This window comes from Gossypium hirsutum, chromosome D09, assembly GCF_007990345.1.
Source record: "Gossypium hirsutum isolate 1008001.06 chromosome D09, Gossypium_hirsutum_v2.1, whole genome shotgun sequence".
Taxonomy (NCBI): Eukaryota; Viridiplantae; Streptophyta; class Magnoliopsida; order Malvales; family Malvaceae; genus Gossypium; species Gossypium hirsutum.
In genome coordinates, this window is record NC_053445.1 from 5,558,851 (window position 1) to 5,579,775 (window position 20,925).

The window sequence follows — 20,925 nt, forward strand, 5'->3', positions numbered from 1 at the left end:
AGGATGGTGTTTGAATATTTGGATCAAATTGTCGAATTTATGTTATGTAAAACAATCAAATAAACAAATTTATTGAACATTGCAATTCATTCCATCATATATAACACAGGATATGGTTTACAAACAAATCATCAAAGCATGATAACCAATATCTAATCAACAACAACCACATGGAGTTTAAACATTACAAGTTCCAGTTTTGCCTCCAATATGCTTTTCACAGTTCACAAGTTGTAACAAAGAGATCATCCGAAGGGGAACTCCCAAGGACGTTTGGCCACAAACAAGCTCTTCGCACACTTCTTTCATCGTTGGTCGAGACTTAGGTTGCGGATTTAGGCAGGCGAATGCCAAAGTAGCAATGCGAACAAGATTTTGTGCAACTAATTGACTTGTCGGAAGTGGTAAACGGTTGTCTAGCACATCAATCAGCCTCATATTTACCAAAGAAGTTGGTGATGACAACCATGATAACAATTCTTCGGGATGCTTTCCCATTAACGTTTCCAGTGCTACCACTCCAAAACTATAGACATCACATTTTTCGGTGACAACCAACGTATATGCAAGTTCTGCGTACGAAAAACCAGATTAAAAAGAAAATCATTTATATGTTCAATTAATTTTATAAATTCCGAAGAAAATGTCATCAAACGAAGCAAAGAAAACCACCTGGAGCTACATAACCACATGTGCCCACAATCATGGTCTGATTGGATGATTCAAGATCCAACATTTTAGCAGTCCCAAAGTCAGCTACAAAGGCCTCAAAGCTCGAGTTTAAAAGAACATTGTTACTTGATATGTCTCGATGAACTATTGGAGGGCTGCAATCATAGTGCAAGTAAGACAAAGCATGCGCTATGCCCTTGATGATCTCCACTCTTTTTGTCCAATCCATTTCCACAGCTTCCACTTCATCTCTTAGGTTGCAGAACAAACTCCCGTTTTCCATGTACTCATAGATCAAAAACATGGACCGTCGGTGTAGACAAAACCCATGAAGCTTTACGATGCTTCGATGTCGTATTTCTGTTAGAAACTTGATCTCATTCCTGAAGCTCTTGTCAAAGGCTGGATTTTCAGCTTCTAAACGATGAAGTTTCTTCAAGGCAACTACTTTACCACAAGGTAGTTGTGCTCTGTAAACACTTCCATAACCACCAACTCCTATACAGTATCGAAAGTCGAAATCCTCTGTTGCTGCAACAATATCCTCGTATGCTATCTTTCCATCATAGTTCCATATGGAACACAAATCCCCATTCCTCGTCGGTTGTGCACCGACACGGTTATTCTTGAGCTTAAATCGTGAAAATAGAAAATATCCCAAAATGGAGAATGCGAAGAAGATGGCAATAGGGAGGAATATTTTGAGATAGTAAAGAATTGTACTGCTTTTGGCTTTGTTGGTTACTGGAGAAGGACACATATAGGGTGATAGACGACTATTGCCTTCAAATGGATCGGGAGAAATCTTGTTACAGTTGTTTCCAGCATCGATAATACGAAGCTTAGTGGCAGACAAGATAGGGACACTACCTGAGAGTTGGTTGAAGCTGAGGTTTAAATTTGAAAGGTGAAAAAGCCTACCAATTTCTGCAGGGATAGGACCTTTTAATAGATTTGAATCAAGGTCTAAGGTATGCAAATTGGATAAATTACCAATACAAGATGGGATTGAACCACTCAGCTTGTTTTGGGAGAGGCTTAATGAAGTTAAATTTGCTAAATTCCCAATCTCTTCGGGAATAAGACCTTCGAATAGATTTGAATCAAGATACAATATGCGCAAGTTGAACAACTTACCAATACAAGAAGGGATTGAACCACTGATTTGATTTTCGTGAAGGTTAATATATTCCAATTTTGTCAAACGACACAAAGCTAAGGGAATATGACCAGTAATACTAGTATTAGTGATGCTTAAAACCTTGATGTTCATTAACTTTTCAATATTCTGAGGGATGGAACCTTCAAGCTGGTTATTACCAAGGTACAAAGTTTCCAAATTGGTTAATTGGTACAAGGAAAAAGGTATTGAACCAAACAGTCTGTTGTCGTAGACATCAAAATAAGTTAAGTTTGATAAGAATCCAACTGCAGATGGAATAGATCCATTAATTTTGTTGGCCCAAAGAATTAAAGATTTGAGATTTAATAACTGACCCAAAGCAGAAGGGATTGGACCAACAATTCCACAACCACTTAGGCTTAAAGTCTCAAGACCCCTCAAATTCCACAAATTTTGAGGGATTGTATTATTACCATCATCAAATTGATTCCTATCCAAAAGTAGATGCCTAAGGTTGGTCAATAGCCCAAGAAACGGTGGAATGCTTCCACTAAGACTGGTTCCACTCAAATTTAAACTGACAAGGTTCACTAGATTCCCTAGTTGTGGAGGGATGGAACCGTTAATGTTATAATTATAGGAAATGTCAAGGTACTCTAATTGGGTTAGGTTTCCTAGAGAAGGAGGTAACTCCCCGGATAAACCACAAAAGGACAGGTCAAGTTGCTTCAATGCGGATAGATTACCTATCTGATGCGGGATTTTTCCTCCAAGTGGACGATCACTGAGATCAAGAAGGACAAGATTTGGAAATGAAGTGAAATTCAATTTCCCAAATCTATCTCCAACCTCAATATTGGGCACATCAGAAATGTTAATTTTGGTGATGCTTCCAGCAGTGTTGCATGATATACCTGGCCACTGACAACGTTCTGAAGCATTGTTGCTATAGTTACTCCACCACCCACTTTCTACCATAGCTATGGCTTCGGACTCCAAAGGCGATGGATCTGCTATAGTCACAGTTCTAGCAATGGAAATTAGAAAGATGGTAGCCTGCAGTATCCCTAAAATAATGGAAAAGGTTGAGGATGAGGCCATGTTTAACTACCTAAGCTTAATTGTTTGCTAAAGGTTCAGTTGTAGCATATATTTTATAGTTTCCAAACTGAAGAATTTATGGAAACTGATTATAGGAGTCAAGGTCTTGTTGCAATTGTTGTAGGGGCAAGTTGTTACCATTGCTTCAGTCGATGTAATGGAATTTACTTCTTCATGTGTCGTGCTTTCTTTTTCGTGGAAATTTCTATGTTGTTAGTATGAATAATAGAGAATAAAAGGAATGAATCTTCTTATGGGTCCATATTTGTTGATAATGATACCTCCTTGGTTTTAATTTAATTTTCCACAAAACAAATGCATGCATGTTGGCTGCTATTTTACTTTCTCACCAAAAAAAGATGATTAATTGTTATTTTTTTTATTGAAATTAGGATGTCCATAGCTACCTATAAAGAAAATTCATGAAATTAAGTTAATTTCAGAGGCTTAATTAATTAATTTAGCGTCAGAGCCATTTCTCTAGATTAAATTTTGGTGTTCTCGTATTTTATTGTAGAAGGGAAATGTCTGATATAATTTAAATCCAAAATTGCATTTGTCGTGGAATCAAAATTGTCATTTAGAAAGCGTTGGAACTTCATTAGTCGTAAAATTGGAACACCTTGTACATGGTGAGGTGTACTAAGTGCCTAATTATGGCCCCAAGCCTTGACAAAGATGATTCCGTGTTTAATTGTGGCCCCAATTATGACTCAAGGGAATTTTTGGTTCAGTAGTGATGGAATTTATTTTCCAAAGACTTGGGTTTTAGCCTAAGAAATTTCTCACCCATTAAGACCCAAAAAGTGGGGACTTCCGACAAATTAATGTTGCTTTCTCTATTTGCAGATTTTAATGAAATTATATCTACACTTGTTTAATTTATTTTATTAAATTGATGTTACAAGATAATTTATATTAATTTGGTCGAAAAAATTATTTAAAACTCAATTTTTTGTAAAAGTAACAAATATTAATACAAGGTTAAAGGGTAAAAAACACCTTAGTGTTTATAGAAATACTCCCTATATTGGTAATATAAATAATTCTTAGACTTGAGACATAAACTCTCCTTGCATGTTGACCGTCATACTTTGATTCATCACCAAATAGATTTGTATTGATAGTTGCTTATAGTAAGATGTTTTAGGTATGGTATAACATATCTATTTTGCTCTTGACTTGTATAACTGTAAGTCCTTAGTGAAGGCAAATAATCAAGGTTAATATAAGGAGTTGCAAGTCTAACACGGATGACAAAAGTAGATATATGATGGAAATATTTAATTACACATAAATACTAGACATCAAAGTTTCTGTCAAAAAAATTAATTTTGACTTTGCCAATTTGGAGTCATGATGAATGGCTAGATTCTACTTTGAAATAAATTATATTTATTGTCAACATAATTAGAAGCCTAATGGATCACATACGATAATAAAATTTAGAAATTAAAATGAGAGGGACTAAATTAAATAATTTAATAAATCTCAAAGATTTATGTGGTAAATATTATGGCCAATTGTTGTTATTGCTTCAGTCGATGTCATGGAACTTACCTTTTCATACGCAATACTTTTTTTCTCATGGAAATTTCCATTTCGTGCCTGCATGGTGATTAGAAAAGATAAGTATACATTTTCATGTTGTTATTAGTATTAATGATGCAAATATTAGGGTCGAATAAATTAATTTCGAGTTAATCGAGTTAACGAGTCCAATTTGTTATCATCCTAACTTGATTAGGAATTTTTTCAAATTGAGTTGAGTGAAATGAAATTCGAGTTGAGTCGAATTGAGTAAAATTATCCTAGTTAAATTAAAAAATTAAACATGTCACGTTAAAATCTTGCTACAATATAACAAATTTCATGTTAAAGTATACAAATTTAAAATCATATATATTTGAAAACTCTTTCAAAGCAAAATTAAAGAAAAAAATTACTTTAGAATTATAAACTTGAATCATTAATTTACTTATTTAGGTTCCAAAATTATTATATTAGAAAATTTTTAAATTTTTTATTATATATTCTTTACAATTTTTTTATAATTTTTAAACTTTTATAAATTTTTAAAAAAATAAATAAAATTTTGAATTTTTATAAATATTTTGAAAATTAAAAATTATTTTGATTATTTTGTACCAGTTTGTCAATTTTTAAAATTGACAAGGACCAAAAGGGTATTTAATAACTTGAATAACTTTATTCTATTAATTTAAAATTTGAATATTTTTTAATTTTTTCGAATCGAATCAAGTTTTACTCACCCCTAACAATTGCTATAGTCAAAGAGTTGAATCTTGGCTTTTCGTTTTTTTATGGTTTTAATTTCCTACAAAATAAATGCATGCATGTTGGCTGGTATTTTAATTTCTCACGGAAAATAATATGATCCGATCAACTTTTCTTCTTTTTCTTTTATATATATATTTATATCCAAAAAATTGCAAAGAAATTTTATGAAGTTAAGCTAATTTCAGAGGCTTAATTGAATTAGCTCAGTGTTAGAGTCATTTCCTTGAGCAGATTAAATTTTAGTATTTTCATATTTTCTCGTATGGCAAAATGTTTTATATAATATTTTAATGATTGAAATATTATTAATATGACATCTTATTTGAAAATTCCAATGTGAATTAATTATTTGAAAACAACTTAATTTCATGAATTTTCTTTGCAATTGTTTGGAAATTATAAAAAAAATCAGTTTAATTCGGACCCAAAAGTGCATGATTTTGAAATATCTTCCTTCGTAGTAAATAAATAAAAAGGAGGGAAGGAATTTCTTCGCAAAACGTTAGAAATTCATTATTGTAGTGTTTGAAAAATCATTTAATAATTATTAAATTTGAATATAATTACTTGCTATTATAAAGGTACGATATGTTTGAATAACCATTGTAATTGGTGGGTTCACTAAATTAAATGTAATTATAGCACCTGAAATATAGTATTCTTCTTAGGGGTTGAGAGTTGGGGTGGTTACGAGAGTAATTACAATCAATTATTAATTACTTTATAGTTTTTCAAACACAAGTACATGATTTAAGAAATTATTTTTTATGCAAATTTATAAAAATATTTTAATACAATAATAAAATATCTTACTTTTTAGAACATATATTTTAAATTTTTTTAAATATAAATATATATTTCTTATTGGGTCAAAATTGTTTTGCTATTAGCCACAGAAGTCCAAATATTTGGTGCAAATTTTGACCTAGCAAATTTCGTCCAAATATTTCTTATAAAGCATGTATTATAATGTTTATACTATTCTTGTATGGCCACATATTTGAGCATTTTCACATATGCGTCATAAAAGCTATTCAACACTTTATAAAAACATTGTTTATAAATATTATATTGTAAAATTTATATTATTATTTTTATCTAATTTGCATGAAATAATAGTAATCGAAATATTATAAAAAGGTTATAAAGTTGGTTTATTATTGAATACATAGTAAACTGCAAATTAAGTTGAGAAAAACTATTATAATTGAAGGATTAAAAAGTTGGTTTGTACCTCAAATTCTAGAATGTTGACAATGATGTTTGGGAGAGAAAATAGATCAAAATTGTATTTGATAAATACATCAATATTATCATCACCTTGCTGTTATTTTATTTTTCTCATAAATTATTCAAATTGTTACTTTTTTTTTTAGGAAATATTATGTGGTAGATGTTGATTATGCAAATGCAAAAGGTTTTCTTGCAGTATATCATGGGGTACAATATCATTTGAAAGAACAGAGCTAGACAAAAGTACCAAAGACGGCTCTCGCAAACTCTTTATTTAAAGCTTCAAAATGTGGTTGAGAGGATATTTGTTGTTCTAAAAAATATTTCCCATATTAACAAACCACATCAATATAGTCTAAAAAACAATGTTCAATCGTGCTAATTATACTTCAGAATTCCATTTATAGGTGAAATTGGAATTATCAATACTTTAAACAGTACACAAAAAAATAGATCTTGATAATCTTAATGATACAAATAAAAAAATAATCTCGATAATCTTAATGATGCATATTCAGATTTTGATTTAGATGATGAATGTTATACCCCGCCACATGGACATGTGTCAGCAGTATAGACAACATTGACCCTCTCATTGAGTCTGCCTGAGAAGATGCCCTGCTGGACCATCCACCAAGATCAAAGGAGCACCAACCCACTCTTAAAAGGAATTGTTTAATTCCGATTAGCGGAGCGTCGCCTAACACATCACACAACCTTTTGACGCGTAGTAGGATGACAAACCAAGCACCTTGCCCTGGTTACTCAGTCAGTCACATTTTAAGCTGTGATCATAACCACAGAAGCATTATTATTAGTATTATTTATTTAATGAAACATAACTTTAATTTTGGAGGACCGGGAAAAACAATCAAGTGTCAAAAATAAGTTTTGGCAATTAGCTATCAGTCATGAAAATAAATTTAACATTCATTCGTATTAAGTGTCGTCTTTGCATTTAGACTTAATCGATTTTACTATAAGCAAGATAGGGTTAACTTTATTATATCATAATTGTTTTAGCCTTATTGAAATAAAGGATGAAATCAAACTAGCAAAATTATAACTAACTCAGTAGACAAGAATCATGCTCGAAGGTCAAACAGTGGGCAATTCCTAATTAAAATCTTAGGCATGAAAAGAGGCAGGATATAAATTGGACAAAAATGAGCATAAGGCAGTAGCAATAAGAACACAACAGGAAAAAAAGATAAAATAGTAGAAATAATGAGGAATTTCTCCTTTACTGAAAACACATTGTCCTCAATGTGAAAGAAAAAGGAAGAAGAAAAAAACAACTAGGTGAAAATAAAAGGGTTTAGAAAAACTCCTCATATAGTCACTGTCGTTCACGCATAGTTGCAAGGAGGGGAAAGCTACGGTATGGCTCCTATTCTTAGCGATGGTGATTTGAAAATCATCGGTGGGGGTGAGGGAGAGGACTAATGGCGGCTTAAGGGAGTTTTGGGTGAACATGGGTGAAAAATTAGGGTTTGAAAATGTAAGAGGAAGGGTGTTTGGTTGTAGGGTGGTTGTTTGGGCGTAGGTTTGAGTGAGTTTAAAGCAAGGATGCACTATTCCTACCTAGATTAAGGTAGAATATAGGGTTTTGCTAAAACATACCCATTCCTTCAAGATGTCGTTCCAATTTTAATTTTTCTTCTCATCGATTTTCCTAGATATAAGAAGAGAGAATAAATTTTATTAACATAAAAGAAAATAAAATAGAAAATAATATAATATATATAAATAAAATAAAAATAAAATTAGGTTTGCTCCTAACAAGTTCTTGTTTAATGTCGTTAGCTTGACGCCCTAACTAGTATTGGGGTTGTTCCAGCTTAATTCTTTCATTCGTATAGGCTTGGAAATTCTCCTTTTTTACCACATCCACCATATTTGGGTTCAATCGTCCTTGTGCCTCTTGCTTTAGTTTTGCTTTTTCCTCCAAGAAAATCTTATATGTGCCTGTCAAGGGGTTAATCCCTTGTAAGTCGATAATGGTCTCATCATTATCCAAAAATGAACATTTGAGATGGTCGGGAAGTAGTTTGAATTCTAGATCTGGTGCATGCACAACAGAAGGTAGAAGTTTAGTATCCATAGGAGCCAATAATTCATTAACAGATTCGCAAATAGATCCTGAATCGAAATTATCATCAAAAAATTTTTCAAGTTTATCTTCATAAGGTGACTCAAAAGTTTATTCTACTAATGAGTCAATTTTGTCAACACGATTTGCATTCAAGATTTCACTCGGGTGACTAATAGCATCATAAATGTTAAACTTCACGATTTCCCTATCAAATTTTGTCGTGAGGGTTCCAAGGAAAAGTCTCCCCAACAAGATGTCCGAAGACCCAAGAACGTTATCCTCTTCTATTTTTATCACAGAAAAGTCTGCAGGAAAGATAAGTCCGTTGAATTTTATTAATACGTCCTCAAGGATTCCTTTAGGATGCAAAATAGACATGTCTACAAATTGAATGGTAACACCTGTTTTTGTAAAAAAAAAACCAGCGTTAAGTGATTCATAAATGGAAAAAGGCATTACATTTATGGAAGCTCCTAAATCTCACATGGCTTTTTTGATTCCTAAGTGGCCTATTTTGCATGGTATTGCAAACATGCCCCTATCTTTGCATTTTGCTGGCATATTCCGCTGTAACATCGCGATACATTCTCACCAACACTTACTCTTTCATTTCCAGTTAATTTTCGCTTGTTAGTGTAAAGCTCTTTAAGGAACTTGGCATATCACAGAATTTGTTTAATGACATCCAGCAATGGTATGCTGATCTCAACATTTCTAAATGTTTTTAGGATCTCTTTGTCCTCTTTACCTTTTTGATATTGGTTCAATCATTCTGGAAATGGAGGTTGAATTATGGGAAATAAAGGTTTTGTTTAGGCCTGTTCATTGTTCACTTACTTTTTCTAGATGGAATCTTGATTAAGATTCTTACCAGTATTTGGTTCCAGTACTTTTCCACTTCACATTGTTACTACATTTGCGTGTTGTCTTGGATTAGGTTCCATTTGTAATGGTAGATTCCCTTGTGAGTTCAATTTCTCAATTGATATGGTTAATTCTCTTATAGACGCCTAGGTTTTTTATTTAAAATCATGCATATTAGCTGTTAATTATTGACCATGGTTTCCAGAGAGGTAATTGAATCTCACAGCTATTGTAGAATCAGGTTTTGGTATCGTTGGTTGTACTATAGGTTAGCTTCGTAACTCAATTTGGGATAATCTTTCCACCCTGGGTTATAGGTATTAACATAAGGGTCATATTACCTTAGGGGTGGTCTAGAAAAAATTCTCACAGCATCCAAATGGGCCATAGTATCATCACACAAACTAGGACACGCGTCTATTGTATGTTTGAGTGTTGCACAAATTTTGCATGGTCGGGTTGGTCCTATTTTTATTGCAAAAAGAGAATTCATGATATTAATAAGTCGATTAACTTTATCTTCTAAAGCTAAAATACTTAGCTGGTGAACCCTTCTGGTAGGCTTAGGATTGGCTCGGAATTGCTGAGTATTTGTAGCTATCGTGGATATAAATTCCCTTGTCTCTTGAGGAGTCATGTTGACCAATGCTCCTCTACTGGCAACATCTACGATATTCATCTCTATGAGCTTTAAGCCATCATTGAAGTATCAGAGCAGAGACTGTTCTGTTATCCCATGTTGTAGGCAACTTGCACACAATTTCTTGAATAGCTCTCAATAGTCATAAAGAGACTCCACATCTTTTTTCCTTATCCCAACGGTCTCCCTTTTTAACTCAACCGCACAAGATGTTGGGAAGAACCTATTGATAAACAAACGGGGGAGATCAGTCCAAGTTGTAATAGATCCAGGAGGTAGATAAAACAACCATTCCCTAGCAGAATCTGCTAAGGAGAAAGGGAAAGCACGCATTTTGATTTGATCCTCAGTTACGCCCTGAGGTTTCATTCTAAGACAAACCATATGAAAATCTTTTAGATGTTTGTGCGGATTTTCATTTTATAATCCGTGAAAAGTCAGTAGTAACTGGATTAATCCTGACTTCAGTTAAAAATTAGTATCTATAGTAGGATACGCAATGCATAACGGTGGTTGTTCTGCAAGAGCTTCGACCAATTGCCGAATTGTTTGAGCCATAGGTTGATGTGCTAGATTCAAGTTTTCGTTAACCTTAGACTTAACTTTGTCAACTACTTCTATTTCCAACGATGGGTTACTCTAAGTCCCTACCACCTCTGACAGCTTTTTACGTAGCTTTGTTTCCTTGCGATTAGCTCTCGCAGTCTTTTCTATTTCTGAATCGAACGCAAGAATTCTTGGAGCAGATCTGGTCATAAGAAAAAGAAACAAGATTAGTATGTTACCAGTCCCCAGAAACAGCGCCAAAATTTAGTGTGTCGTTGGAAGCACAAAAAATAACCTATCCGTATAAAATAACAGAAATAATAGTATAAGGGAAGTAGGGTCAAATCCTTAGGGACTAAATTTGCACATCTTCTTGTTCCTTGAGATCTCGGGCACAGTCGATGCCCAAGAAAAACGTCGTACCTGAAAAAATAAAAAAGACAGAATTAAAAATATGGACGAATTGATATTGTATAAATTGAAATTGAAATTGTAAAAATAAATAGAATTGGGAGAAGGGATTCTTCGATTTGAGGGGTTCCAGCCTCCAGTTATCTCGATCCTCATTGGGTTCAATCCTAGGCTTTTAGGTGATCCTTCTCATGACAGAATAAGCTAGTTATAGTGGAAGAGGACGCCTACGACCACCAGCTCCACTTAGGTTTTAGACTTACTATTTAGAGGAACCTGACTCTAGCCAACCGTCACTTTTGTAAGACTGTCTTACATTAGATCATCATTTCTCAATGGAAAATGCCATGCCATTTTGTCTCTTGGGCTTGACAACCACTGACGTAGTAAGCTAACGAACCGGCTGTACAACCTTTCCAAAACATACAAAGCGGCCGCCTTTGCACAAGATAGAAAGATCACTTTGGGAATGACATGGATGGAAGCGTCAGTCTCGTAATGCGGAGAAACGATGAATACTAGTTGAGAAGGCTAAGTGCGGGTTCTAAGCCTCATGAACCTTTTTTGGGGAATTTTGACAACCTTTGGCTAGATAAGTTTAGTGGCTCATGCTTTTCGGGAAAAAAGAAATAAACTTAATAAAATTGAATTTTATTGAATAATAAAATGAACAAAAGGTAAGAGCTTTAGGGAGACGGTTATGTCACTCCATCCTCTATTTATAGTACATAGAAAACATAGTTTGTTCCTATTTAAACTCTAAAAGATAAATAAAGATAAAAGCTGAAATTAAATTTAAATAATAATCCTAACAATAATCCTAATAAAATTCAAATTTAAAATAGACTATTATGTTTATAAATCTCTTCTTTGAATTTTTCCCCCAAGCCTTTCATATTTTGTATTTTTGGCACAGCTTCATTCCTATTTCGCATGCTGGCCCATTTTATCTTTAAATTCAAGCTTTTGCCCCTAAATTTTCATTTGCCTTCAATTTGGTCCCTACAAGATAAAAACCATAAAAAGCACAATTTAATATAATCATACTCAAAATATATATGAAATTAACACATAAAAGAATGTCATTTTAGAGTATTATCATCAAACCATCCACCAAGATCAAAGGAGCACCAACCCTTTAGAAAGGCTAGGCACCTGCTTTTTTGGTGTGAACACATCCTTAAGGCCATTAGGACCTGCATGGCCATAACAACCTTATACTGATCGAATGAGTAACATAATGGACCCCATCATGAATATCCTTCATGTTCGTGAATATCATTTACACATTTGGTGGGACTGAGCATTTATCCTATCATGTCATGTTAATAGACAATAAGACCTCTCTTATAAATATCTTTCCAACGATAAAGAAGGGATCGATTTTCCAACCCTTAAAGTTACTCTAAGAAACCATCTCCTCTTTCAACAATCAACTTGTCCTCTTGTTCCTTTCTAACTTTCTGCCTTTTTAAGTGAATCAGCCTCCACAAAACCACCACTCACTCTGCCTTACCTCCTCCTTACTCACCTCCATTTTTGTACCTTGTATCAACAATGAAGAAATTGGTCAATGACTAATAGATGATGATAAGAAGTATATGTTAAATGTTAGAAAAAGAATAACCCAACAAACATGGAATGCTAGAGCAATAATAAAGCTGCATATGATGTTTATTTTTCTTGTTCTTTTTTTATCAGTAATTGTGTTGTCAGTTACTTTCTTGGACTAATGATTTGATTTTAATTTATGTTACGTGTTTAAATTTTTCTTTCTCAAGTATTATTGATAACTATTTATAGTAATTGATACTTTAAAAAAATTAAATTTTGTAAATGTGTAACTACAATTTATATTAATAAACAAGGCACAACGAACTACAATATGCTTACACTCTACTAGCCAAATGCATCTAGAAAATTATAATTCTTTGCAATTACTAGAAGGTGACATTACTACCTTAATAATCACATTTTCATCTAATTCCTCCGTAGTATCAAAATACACTCTACATGTATACGTGGAAACACCTCATACATTATGTGCCTGTACCATGCGCTAATGTAAAATTAATTAAAAAAGACATATCAATAGTTAAAGTAGGGCTTACTGGTATTTTTTACTGTCGAACTGTTTCGAAAAAATCAATTAAGCCCCTGCGAACTTTTTGCACCCAACTAAGCCCTTACACTAACAAAATTGACCAAATAAGCCATTTGACTAATGTTGACCGATACTTAGAAAAAGATATACCAATAGTTAAAGAAGGGTTTAATGGTATTTTTGGTCCTCGAACTTTATCAAAAAATCAATTAAGCCCTTGTGAACTTTTTGCACCCAATTGCCCTGAACTAACAAAATTTGCTAAATAGGCCCTTTGACTAATGTTGACTATTACAATGTTGACGTAGCCATTAACGACGCTAAGTGGTGCTTCATGTTAGCGATAGTTGCTTCTGTGGCAATACCACGTCAACTGCCATGTCAACAAAAATAAAAAATTAAAAGGAATATTTACTTTTTTAAAAAAGGAATAGTTGCTGATGTTGCAATACCAACTTCATTCGTTTCGAAGCTTAAATTTTTTTTAAAATTAAAAATAATATTTTTAAAAAATAATATATTTTATAAAATTTTATAAAAATTTAAAATATTATTAATATATATAAAATATTAAATAAATTTAAAAAATTAAAAATTAATAAAAACCATTTACAAGTTAATTCTATGTCCAAATTCATTCAAGACAATTTTTTTCTAAATTATAAAAAGTTTAAAAAAATATTAATAATTAATATGCTTTAAAAAATTGATATGTGTATCAATGTTCTAATTCTATTGGTACATTTTAGAATGTATAAAAATTAAAAAAATATTTCAGAAAATAAATAAAAATAAATTTTATTAATTGTTTGTGTAAAGTTTTTTTAGATGTATAAACATATCCAAATTTTTAAACCTTTTAAGCTACACATGTAATGAAATATTAGATACACTATTTTAATTTGATATATTCATACATTTAAAAAATCCTTAGACGAATGATTAATAAAATTTAAATTATTTAAATTGATATATTTTCTAAAATATTTTTTTATTTTTTATTCATACTAAAAGGTAGCAATAGAAAACTATTGATACGCATATCAATGTTTAAAGAAAAATTATTTTAATATATTTTAAACTAATCTTGAATGAATTTGGACATATTCATTAGGGACTTAAGTTTTAAATTTTTTTATTAAATTTTAATAATGTTTTACATATTTATAAAAAAAACTTTAAATTTTTTTTAAATTTAAAAAAAATTAAGCTTTGAAATGAATGAACTTGGACAACCACGTGTTTAGGTTCATTCTAGTAAAAAAATTTAAATTTTCCTTTTAATTTTTTATTTTTAAAAAATACTTTTTATTTTATTTTTACTAACATGGTAGCTGACTATCGCTGACTTAGAGCACCACGTTAATGTTGTTAATAACTGTGTTAGCACTGTAACGACCACAAAGTAGATGAACGTGGCCTTTTTCAATGCCTTATTTTTGGTAAAGTGAGAAATTTAGGAGGATAGAAATATGAAAGAGTAGAAAAAAATAACATAATTATGAAAAAGTAATTTGTAATGGTTTGTTTTTATTCATTAAGATAGAAAATAGACATTTTTTTTCCCTCTCATTTTTCTTTCTTACCAATTACACTTAAGTTGGCAGGGTGGAAAAGTTTTGGGATAGAAAGAGGGAATGGATAAGTAGAAAAATAAATAAATCTTGAATGTGCGTGATAGGGAAGAAAAGTGAGAGGAAAGAACCATTTTCCACCCTAATGTATAAAAGCCAATACTTCCAAATTGGAATGATGAAAAGAAAGAAAATGAGAGAGAGGTGTATGTTAGTTCAAAATTATGCATTTTTAAACGTTTTATTTTATTTCATTTCAATTTTCAGCTCTACTGAACAATGGATGGAAAGAAAATTATTTTTTCTTTCGCTTTTTCCATCTTTTTTTCCAAGCACAACTATGGGGAGAAAAATTATATTTTCTCTCATTATACTTTTCTTTATTCCTAGCAGCTAAAATAGCATAAATACAATATAATAATAAATACCAACGTAAATTGGACTATTGGTGATAAGTCTTCAAAGTTTGTCCTAATCCAACATCCTTAATCCAATGGATTAAATTTGCAAGATGAAATTCGATCCAGTCCTTAAATGTGTTTCTCTAAATGGATTGTTCTTTATTGATGGGCTTAAAAACTTCCACAACACTAACATCGATCATAGCCCAAAGAATTTGTATCGCCAACTATAAAAATGACAAATAACAAACTATCGCAATGATGGTGGAAGTGACCACTTCCATTGGCACTTAGCCAGCCATGTCACAAACTCACCTCAACAATACTCTCCTTTGTTAATTTTTTGAACAAAACCAAACAAATCAGGAAGCAAATAAATAAAACACCTATAGCTCCCCCCTCAGCACAATCCTCAATCCAACAAACTTAACTTAGAGCATAGTTAAGTAGATTAACCACCAATGCTTTGTCTAGAATATGCATTAACAACAATAAAAACTATAATTATAGTTTAGTAAGACGTAGATAAAAGGAAAGGTGGAGAGTATCTAGCATGAACCTTTTTTTGCATGTTTGACCACTTTTTCATATATCAATTGGCCAAAGTTAAACTCTACCATCTCAGCAATCGTCCTAACTAGGATGACAACTTTTTTTCTCTAACAACATCCCTTTGATTATTTGACAACCAATTCCTCATTACAATGGAAAATAGTTTAGTAGGATGAATGTTGCCTTTTTTGGCTAAATGAGGTTAATATTTTTGGTGATTAAGGGTGAGTATTCGATCGAATCGAGTCGAATTGAGTTAAAAAATTAAGTTAGTCGAGTTGATTAATCCTATTTTAGCAACCGGACTCAATTTGAATTTTTTTTTGAATTGAATCAAATCGAGTAAAAAACTTTCGAATCAAGTTGAGTCGAGTTAACGAATCATATTATTTATACTAAATGTTGCGTTTATATGGACCGATTATTTAACTAGTAGATGAAGTATAAGATTATTTAACTACATAAACAATTTAATGGTTTTGCCTTTTAACTTAATGAGTAAATATTTATCGAAACGATGTAAATTTGCCTTTTAACTTAATGGTTTTGACTTTTAACTTTAGAAAAGGTAAACATTTATCAAAATAACGTAGTTTTGCCTTTTCTTATTCGAATTTTCGGATAACTCAAATTGTATAATTTATATTCGAGTTAAACCAATTTTTTATTCGAGTTAACTTGAATAACTTAATTAACTCAAATAACTCAAACTATTTAATTCAAAATTTGAAAATTTTTTATCGAATAATATGATGATACTTGAGTTTGGACCCATTTTAGGCTTAGGAGCTCAACCTATTATTATTATTATTATTATTATTATTATTATTATTATTATTATTATTATTATTATTATTATTTAAAAAAAGAAAACTAAGGACGACCCCCATGACTAGCTAGCATCGCTCTCGTTTTGAAAGAAAAAATCTAAGAAATTGAAATTTTGAAATTTCAACCATGATGTTTAGATTATTTTTTGGCACAAGTTAAAAAACCACGATTATTTGAATCGAATTTTATTTCTTGTTTAATTTATTATTAATTATAATTCTATATTATGTAAAATAAATATTTTATTTTTAAATAGTGAAATAAATTTAAAAATTCTATAAAAAAAAACTCTTTGTAAGTGATGTACTTGAAAAATTAATTTTTTTGGGAAATTATTTATAGAAAGATAAAATGACAAATTTAATCCTGAACAATTATAATATTTGTGGTCAATTTGACCATTATTCTTTTTTTTTTGAGCTAAATTTGATAACTAATCTTTCTAAAAGAATCAAAAAAACTTTTTTCTAACAAAATACTAAATAAACATTAATTTTTTAGTGAAGTTGGCGTAACACTTTGCGTGTCAATCCATGTGTACTTTATACTGATATGATATTATTTATCTTATATGTCACTTCTACAGATAATTTAAAAATTATAAAAGTGTTGAAAAAATAAAAACTTAAAAAGTTCATAAAAGTTCAAAAAATACTATGAAGTTCACGTGGAATGCTACGTGGGCTTCCATATTTATAAAAAATAACATTTTAGTTAATATTTTTATTTTAAAAATCATTTCGATTATTTTTGAAATGTTGATGGTCAAATTTGACTTTTTTTAGAAGTTGAGAGTCAAATTAAAAAAAAAGAATAAGAGGCAAATTAACAAAAGATATAAAAATCAAGGGTTAAATTAATTATCACGCCTTATATAAAAGACTTGAAAACTTACCGAATAATGTCCAAAAACCATTAAACAAAGTTTATTTTATTAAAATAAGTCCAACACCCTAAACTTAAAATTAGTACAAAAATAAGGGTAAACTACAAAAAAAAAAGTCACTTTTATTTGCCTCAAGTTACATTTTAGTCACTTATGTTATTATTTTGTTATGAAGTAATCACTCTTCCGTTAATTTCCGTTATCTCCCTCACGGTAATCCTACGTGGCAGTCCAATTAGATTTTAATTGCCAACTTGGATTTCTAAATGGGATGAGAATAGATTTTTAATTAAATAAATTTAATTAATTAAAAATTTTAAACCCTAAACCTTAGTTGAAAACACCGTTCATCTCTTCTGTTTTTTTAGTTTTCTTTTTCATTTAATTGAAAAAATTATTATAACTTTATTGAATCAAAATAGTAGAAATCAAATTGAGTGTTTCATCAATTGATTGGATTTTTTATTCAACGTAGAAAAACAAAAGATGGATTTAGGTCCAAGTATGTCTTCTTTGCCGACAAATTTATGTTCAAAGACTTAAAATCAAGTGGTTGTCGACAAATAAAAAGAGGGTAATCGTTTTTGTTCCTAATAATTATATTTTACAGTTCTTTCACTATAACGCCCTAAAATCTGAGATTTATTTATAGGATGTGTTAATGGATATGTGCCTGCTTCTGTGGTTGTTTGTTCTATTTGTTTACTTGAGATCTGAGGTCCGAGTAGCATGAATTTTGGAATCTTGTTCATTTCTTTATTAAAACCCTTGATTTAGAATTCCTGGTTCCTGGTTTAAGTTTAATTCTATATCATTTTGTGTCAAGAATGAGCCTGCTGATTCACTAGTTAAACATTTGTATTCTGTTTGGTCCCGTGTTTGAGTCTCATTGTATGCAACGAGGATTTATGTTTTGCACTTTTTCGTAAAATGATCTAAATTTTAAAAGACTTCTTCCCTCCAGTGATAGTTAGACGTTCTTTTTTTCTTCTATCTTCGTTTTTTTTTTCTTTTTCTTCTTTTTGCTTCGGTTTAGTATACAATTTCTCTAGAACTTCTTTAGTTTGATTCGTCTTGCATAATTGCTTCATTGGGGTTGTAATATTGCTTACTCTGGTACGTTTTAAGGTGATCGAGTCAAATATTTCTATTTTAAAGTGTTGTTGTGCGAATTGGGGAAAAACCTTCAAAATTCTAAAGTGTGTGATGTCTTTATTGTTCATTGTGTTTTTATACGTTAGGAGAGACTAAGAGATGCCTAACACTTTTCGCCTTATTTAGGAACCAAACAGGGACGATGAATTCGCGGTAATAACTTCCTTTCATTTTGTGTAGTGAGTCGAAGATTTCGACGGATATTGATTGTTGTTAATTTCATTTATGAATGTCATATTGAAATGGGAAGTATGAAACTTGTTTTAGGCTTGGATTTTGTATTGTGGTGCTTCTACAACATCGTGTAACAGATGAGTATCGAAAACCCTCTTTTTTTTACGTTATTCTTTGCCAGAATCGAGGATTGTCGACGGCACATGGGTGGCCACATTGGTATGTGTGCTGGCCGTGTGTGCCACACGACCATGTAGGAAGCCGTGTGGTTGGCCTTGTAACTCCCTGATTTTGAAATTGTGGACACACGGGTGTGTGCCCGGCCGTATGTGTGGGTAATGAGGTACAAGAGTCACACGGGTGAGACACATGGGTGTGTATTTAAGCCGTGTAACTCACTGAGTTCGTACTAGAGTCACACAAGTGGCCACACAGGCGTATGTTGTGGCCGTGTAATTCACTAAGTTTCTATTAGAGGCATACAGGTGAGACACACATAAGCAAGTCACACGGGCATGTGCCAGGCCATGCGGGTGTATGAACTTGAATTTTGAACCTCTGTTAGTGCGGTAGTGGACGTGTAAGGTGGGATAAGCCATCATTTGAACTTTTCTTATTGAATAAGTCTAATTATCATGGTTGTTAAGTGATTTTGCATATTGGTATGAAATAGTTATTACTGAGATCAGTATTTGTATATTATAGTTTGATTGTTTAACTACTGTGTTATGTATGAATGTGATCAGTGTTTGTTTTGAAACTGCATGTAAGGAGATTGTGATGTGGAGAAAGTGTTCTATTTTGAATCGGTGGTCAAACCATCTGTATATTCTGTTATTCTGGCAGTGAGACTGTAAACATTGCAACGTGTCATATCGACACTATGAGGTGTGTAGGAATGGATAGGTACTATATACCTATTGGTGTGTAAAGGGGAAGGAAGTAAACATGGAGATGGTGTGTAGATGTTGGACTATGAGATTTATGTCTGTATCTGTATCAAATTGACTTGTCAGTCTATTATATATATTTGAATTTGCATTAGGATGTTACTAAAATGATGATAACAAGCTGAACTTGAACACTCAATGTCGTTCAAATATATATACATCATTATATAGTATAGCTCAACTATGTTTTGCTTTTTACTGCAACACTCTAATTATTCGTATGAATTTCAGGGAACCCATAGGATTAAGCGGCTGACGCGCAGAGGGACTTTGGTCTTTTGTAGGACATATTATATCTATATGTGTGTGAATCTATAGCTAGAATTCATATTTCAATCCTTTAAAATTTGATTATGTTATGGATACTGGATGTTTTTATAACTTAATTATGAAGAATGTTTTGCTTTAAGAATGACTGCGCTTCCTAAACTTAGACTTTCGTCCATACTGAGTTTAAGGTGTTATATTCATGGTTGAATAATTGGTTTCTCAATCTGATTTTTTTCTGATCTGAGTTAACTTGTTTGTTCACAAACCCTTTGTGGGTATTCCAGAATTTTCTTTAATTTACCTTGCAATCTCTCTTCTTTTTTTTTAAAAAAAAACAATGGAACTAATATAAGAAAATTTTACATTCTCAGTCATCTGTTCTACTACATCAGTTTTGGTTTTCTTTGATTAATTTCATTTTAGATGGAATTATTTCACTTATTTTGTTTTTTTTTTTGTATGTGTGAAATTTTGTACGGAAACTCGTACTCTATCACTCTTATTGTATGTATTATTGTTGTTGTTGATATAGAATGGATTCAAGATGTATACGTTTATTTAAGAAATGAAAATCTTTCTTATTAATGAATACTAGAACCAATCAGAAATTGCCACAAACAAAGGCTACTCATTCTTATAATAGAAGATAAGATCGAAGATCAAATTGTTAGAACGGATTGTGGATAGTGCATTCATCTCTGGAAAATTTCTTGTCAACTTTCATTAGAAGTCCTTAACTTGATTTCTTGATATGCTTCTTAACTTGGTTGAAAGCAACTTTTAGTAACTGCCTTAAAAGAGTGCTGAAACTAGGGCATACTTTTTGTTATTGTCTTTATATTGGTTGATGTCACACGATGTTTGTATTGAGGGAAGGAACCATATTGATTTGACACTGTGCTTGTTCTTATAAATTTGTATATCTTTCTTGTGTTCGTATAAATGCATGAATATAAGTACATAATTTTTTATGGATTTAAATTTAAATTTTAATGTGTGTCTGTTTACATTGTTGACATGGGTCATGTTATGTCATTTGCAA

At 31.6% G+C, this 20,925-nt stretch overlaps 1 protein-coding gene across 1 annotated transcript; it reads right to left on the bottom strand.

Moving 5' to 3' along the window:
- Positions 1–60: 60 nt before the first annotated feature.
- Positions 61–2,943, bottom strand: LOC107892799 (MDIS1-interacting receptor like kinase 2). Its single transcript, XM_016817848.2, has 2 exons — positions 673–2,943; positions 61–572 (listed from the first exon to the last, which is right to left on the bottom strand). Exons 1-2 carry the CDS (start codon positions 2,894–2,896, stop codon positions 178–180), a joined length of 2,619 nt encoding a protein of 872 aa, XP_016673337.2. The 5' UTR covers positions 2,897–2,943; the 3' UTR covers positions 61–177.
- Positions 2,944–20,925: the final 17,982 nt, after the last annotated feature.

What these genes read in the sequence shown, in the direction of transcription:
- LOC107892799 (XM_016817848.2), bottom strand. Translation starts at nt 2,896, where the DNA reads ATGGCCTCATCCTCAACCTTTTCCATTATTTTAGGGATACTGCAGGCT. An exon ending in ATGTGGTTATGTAGCTCCAG is followed by an intron (nt 573 to 672) that starts GTGGTTTTCTTT and finishes TTTCGTACGCAG; the next exon opens with AACTTGCATATACGTTGGTT.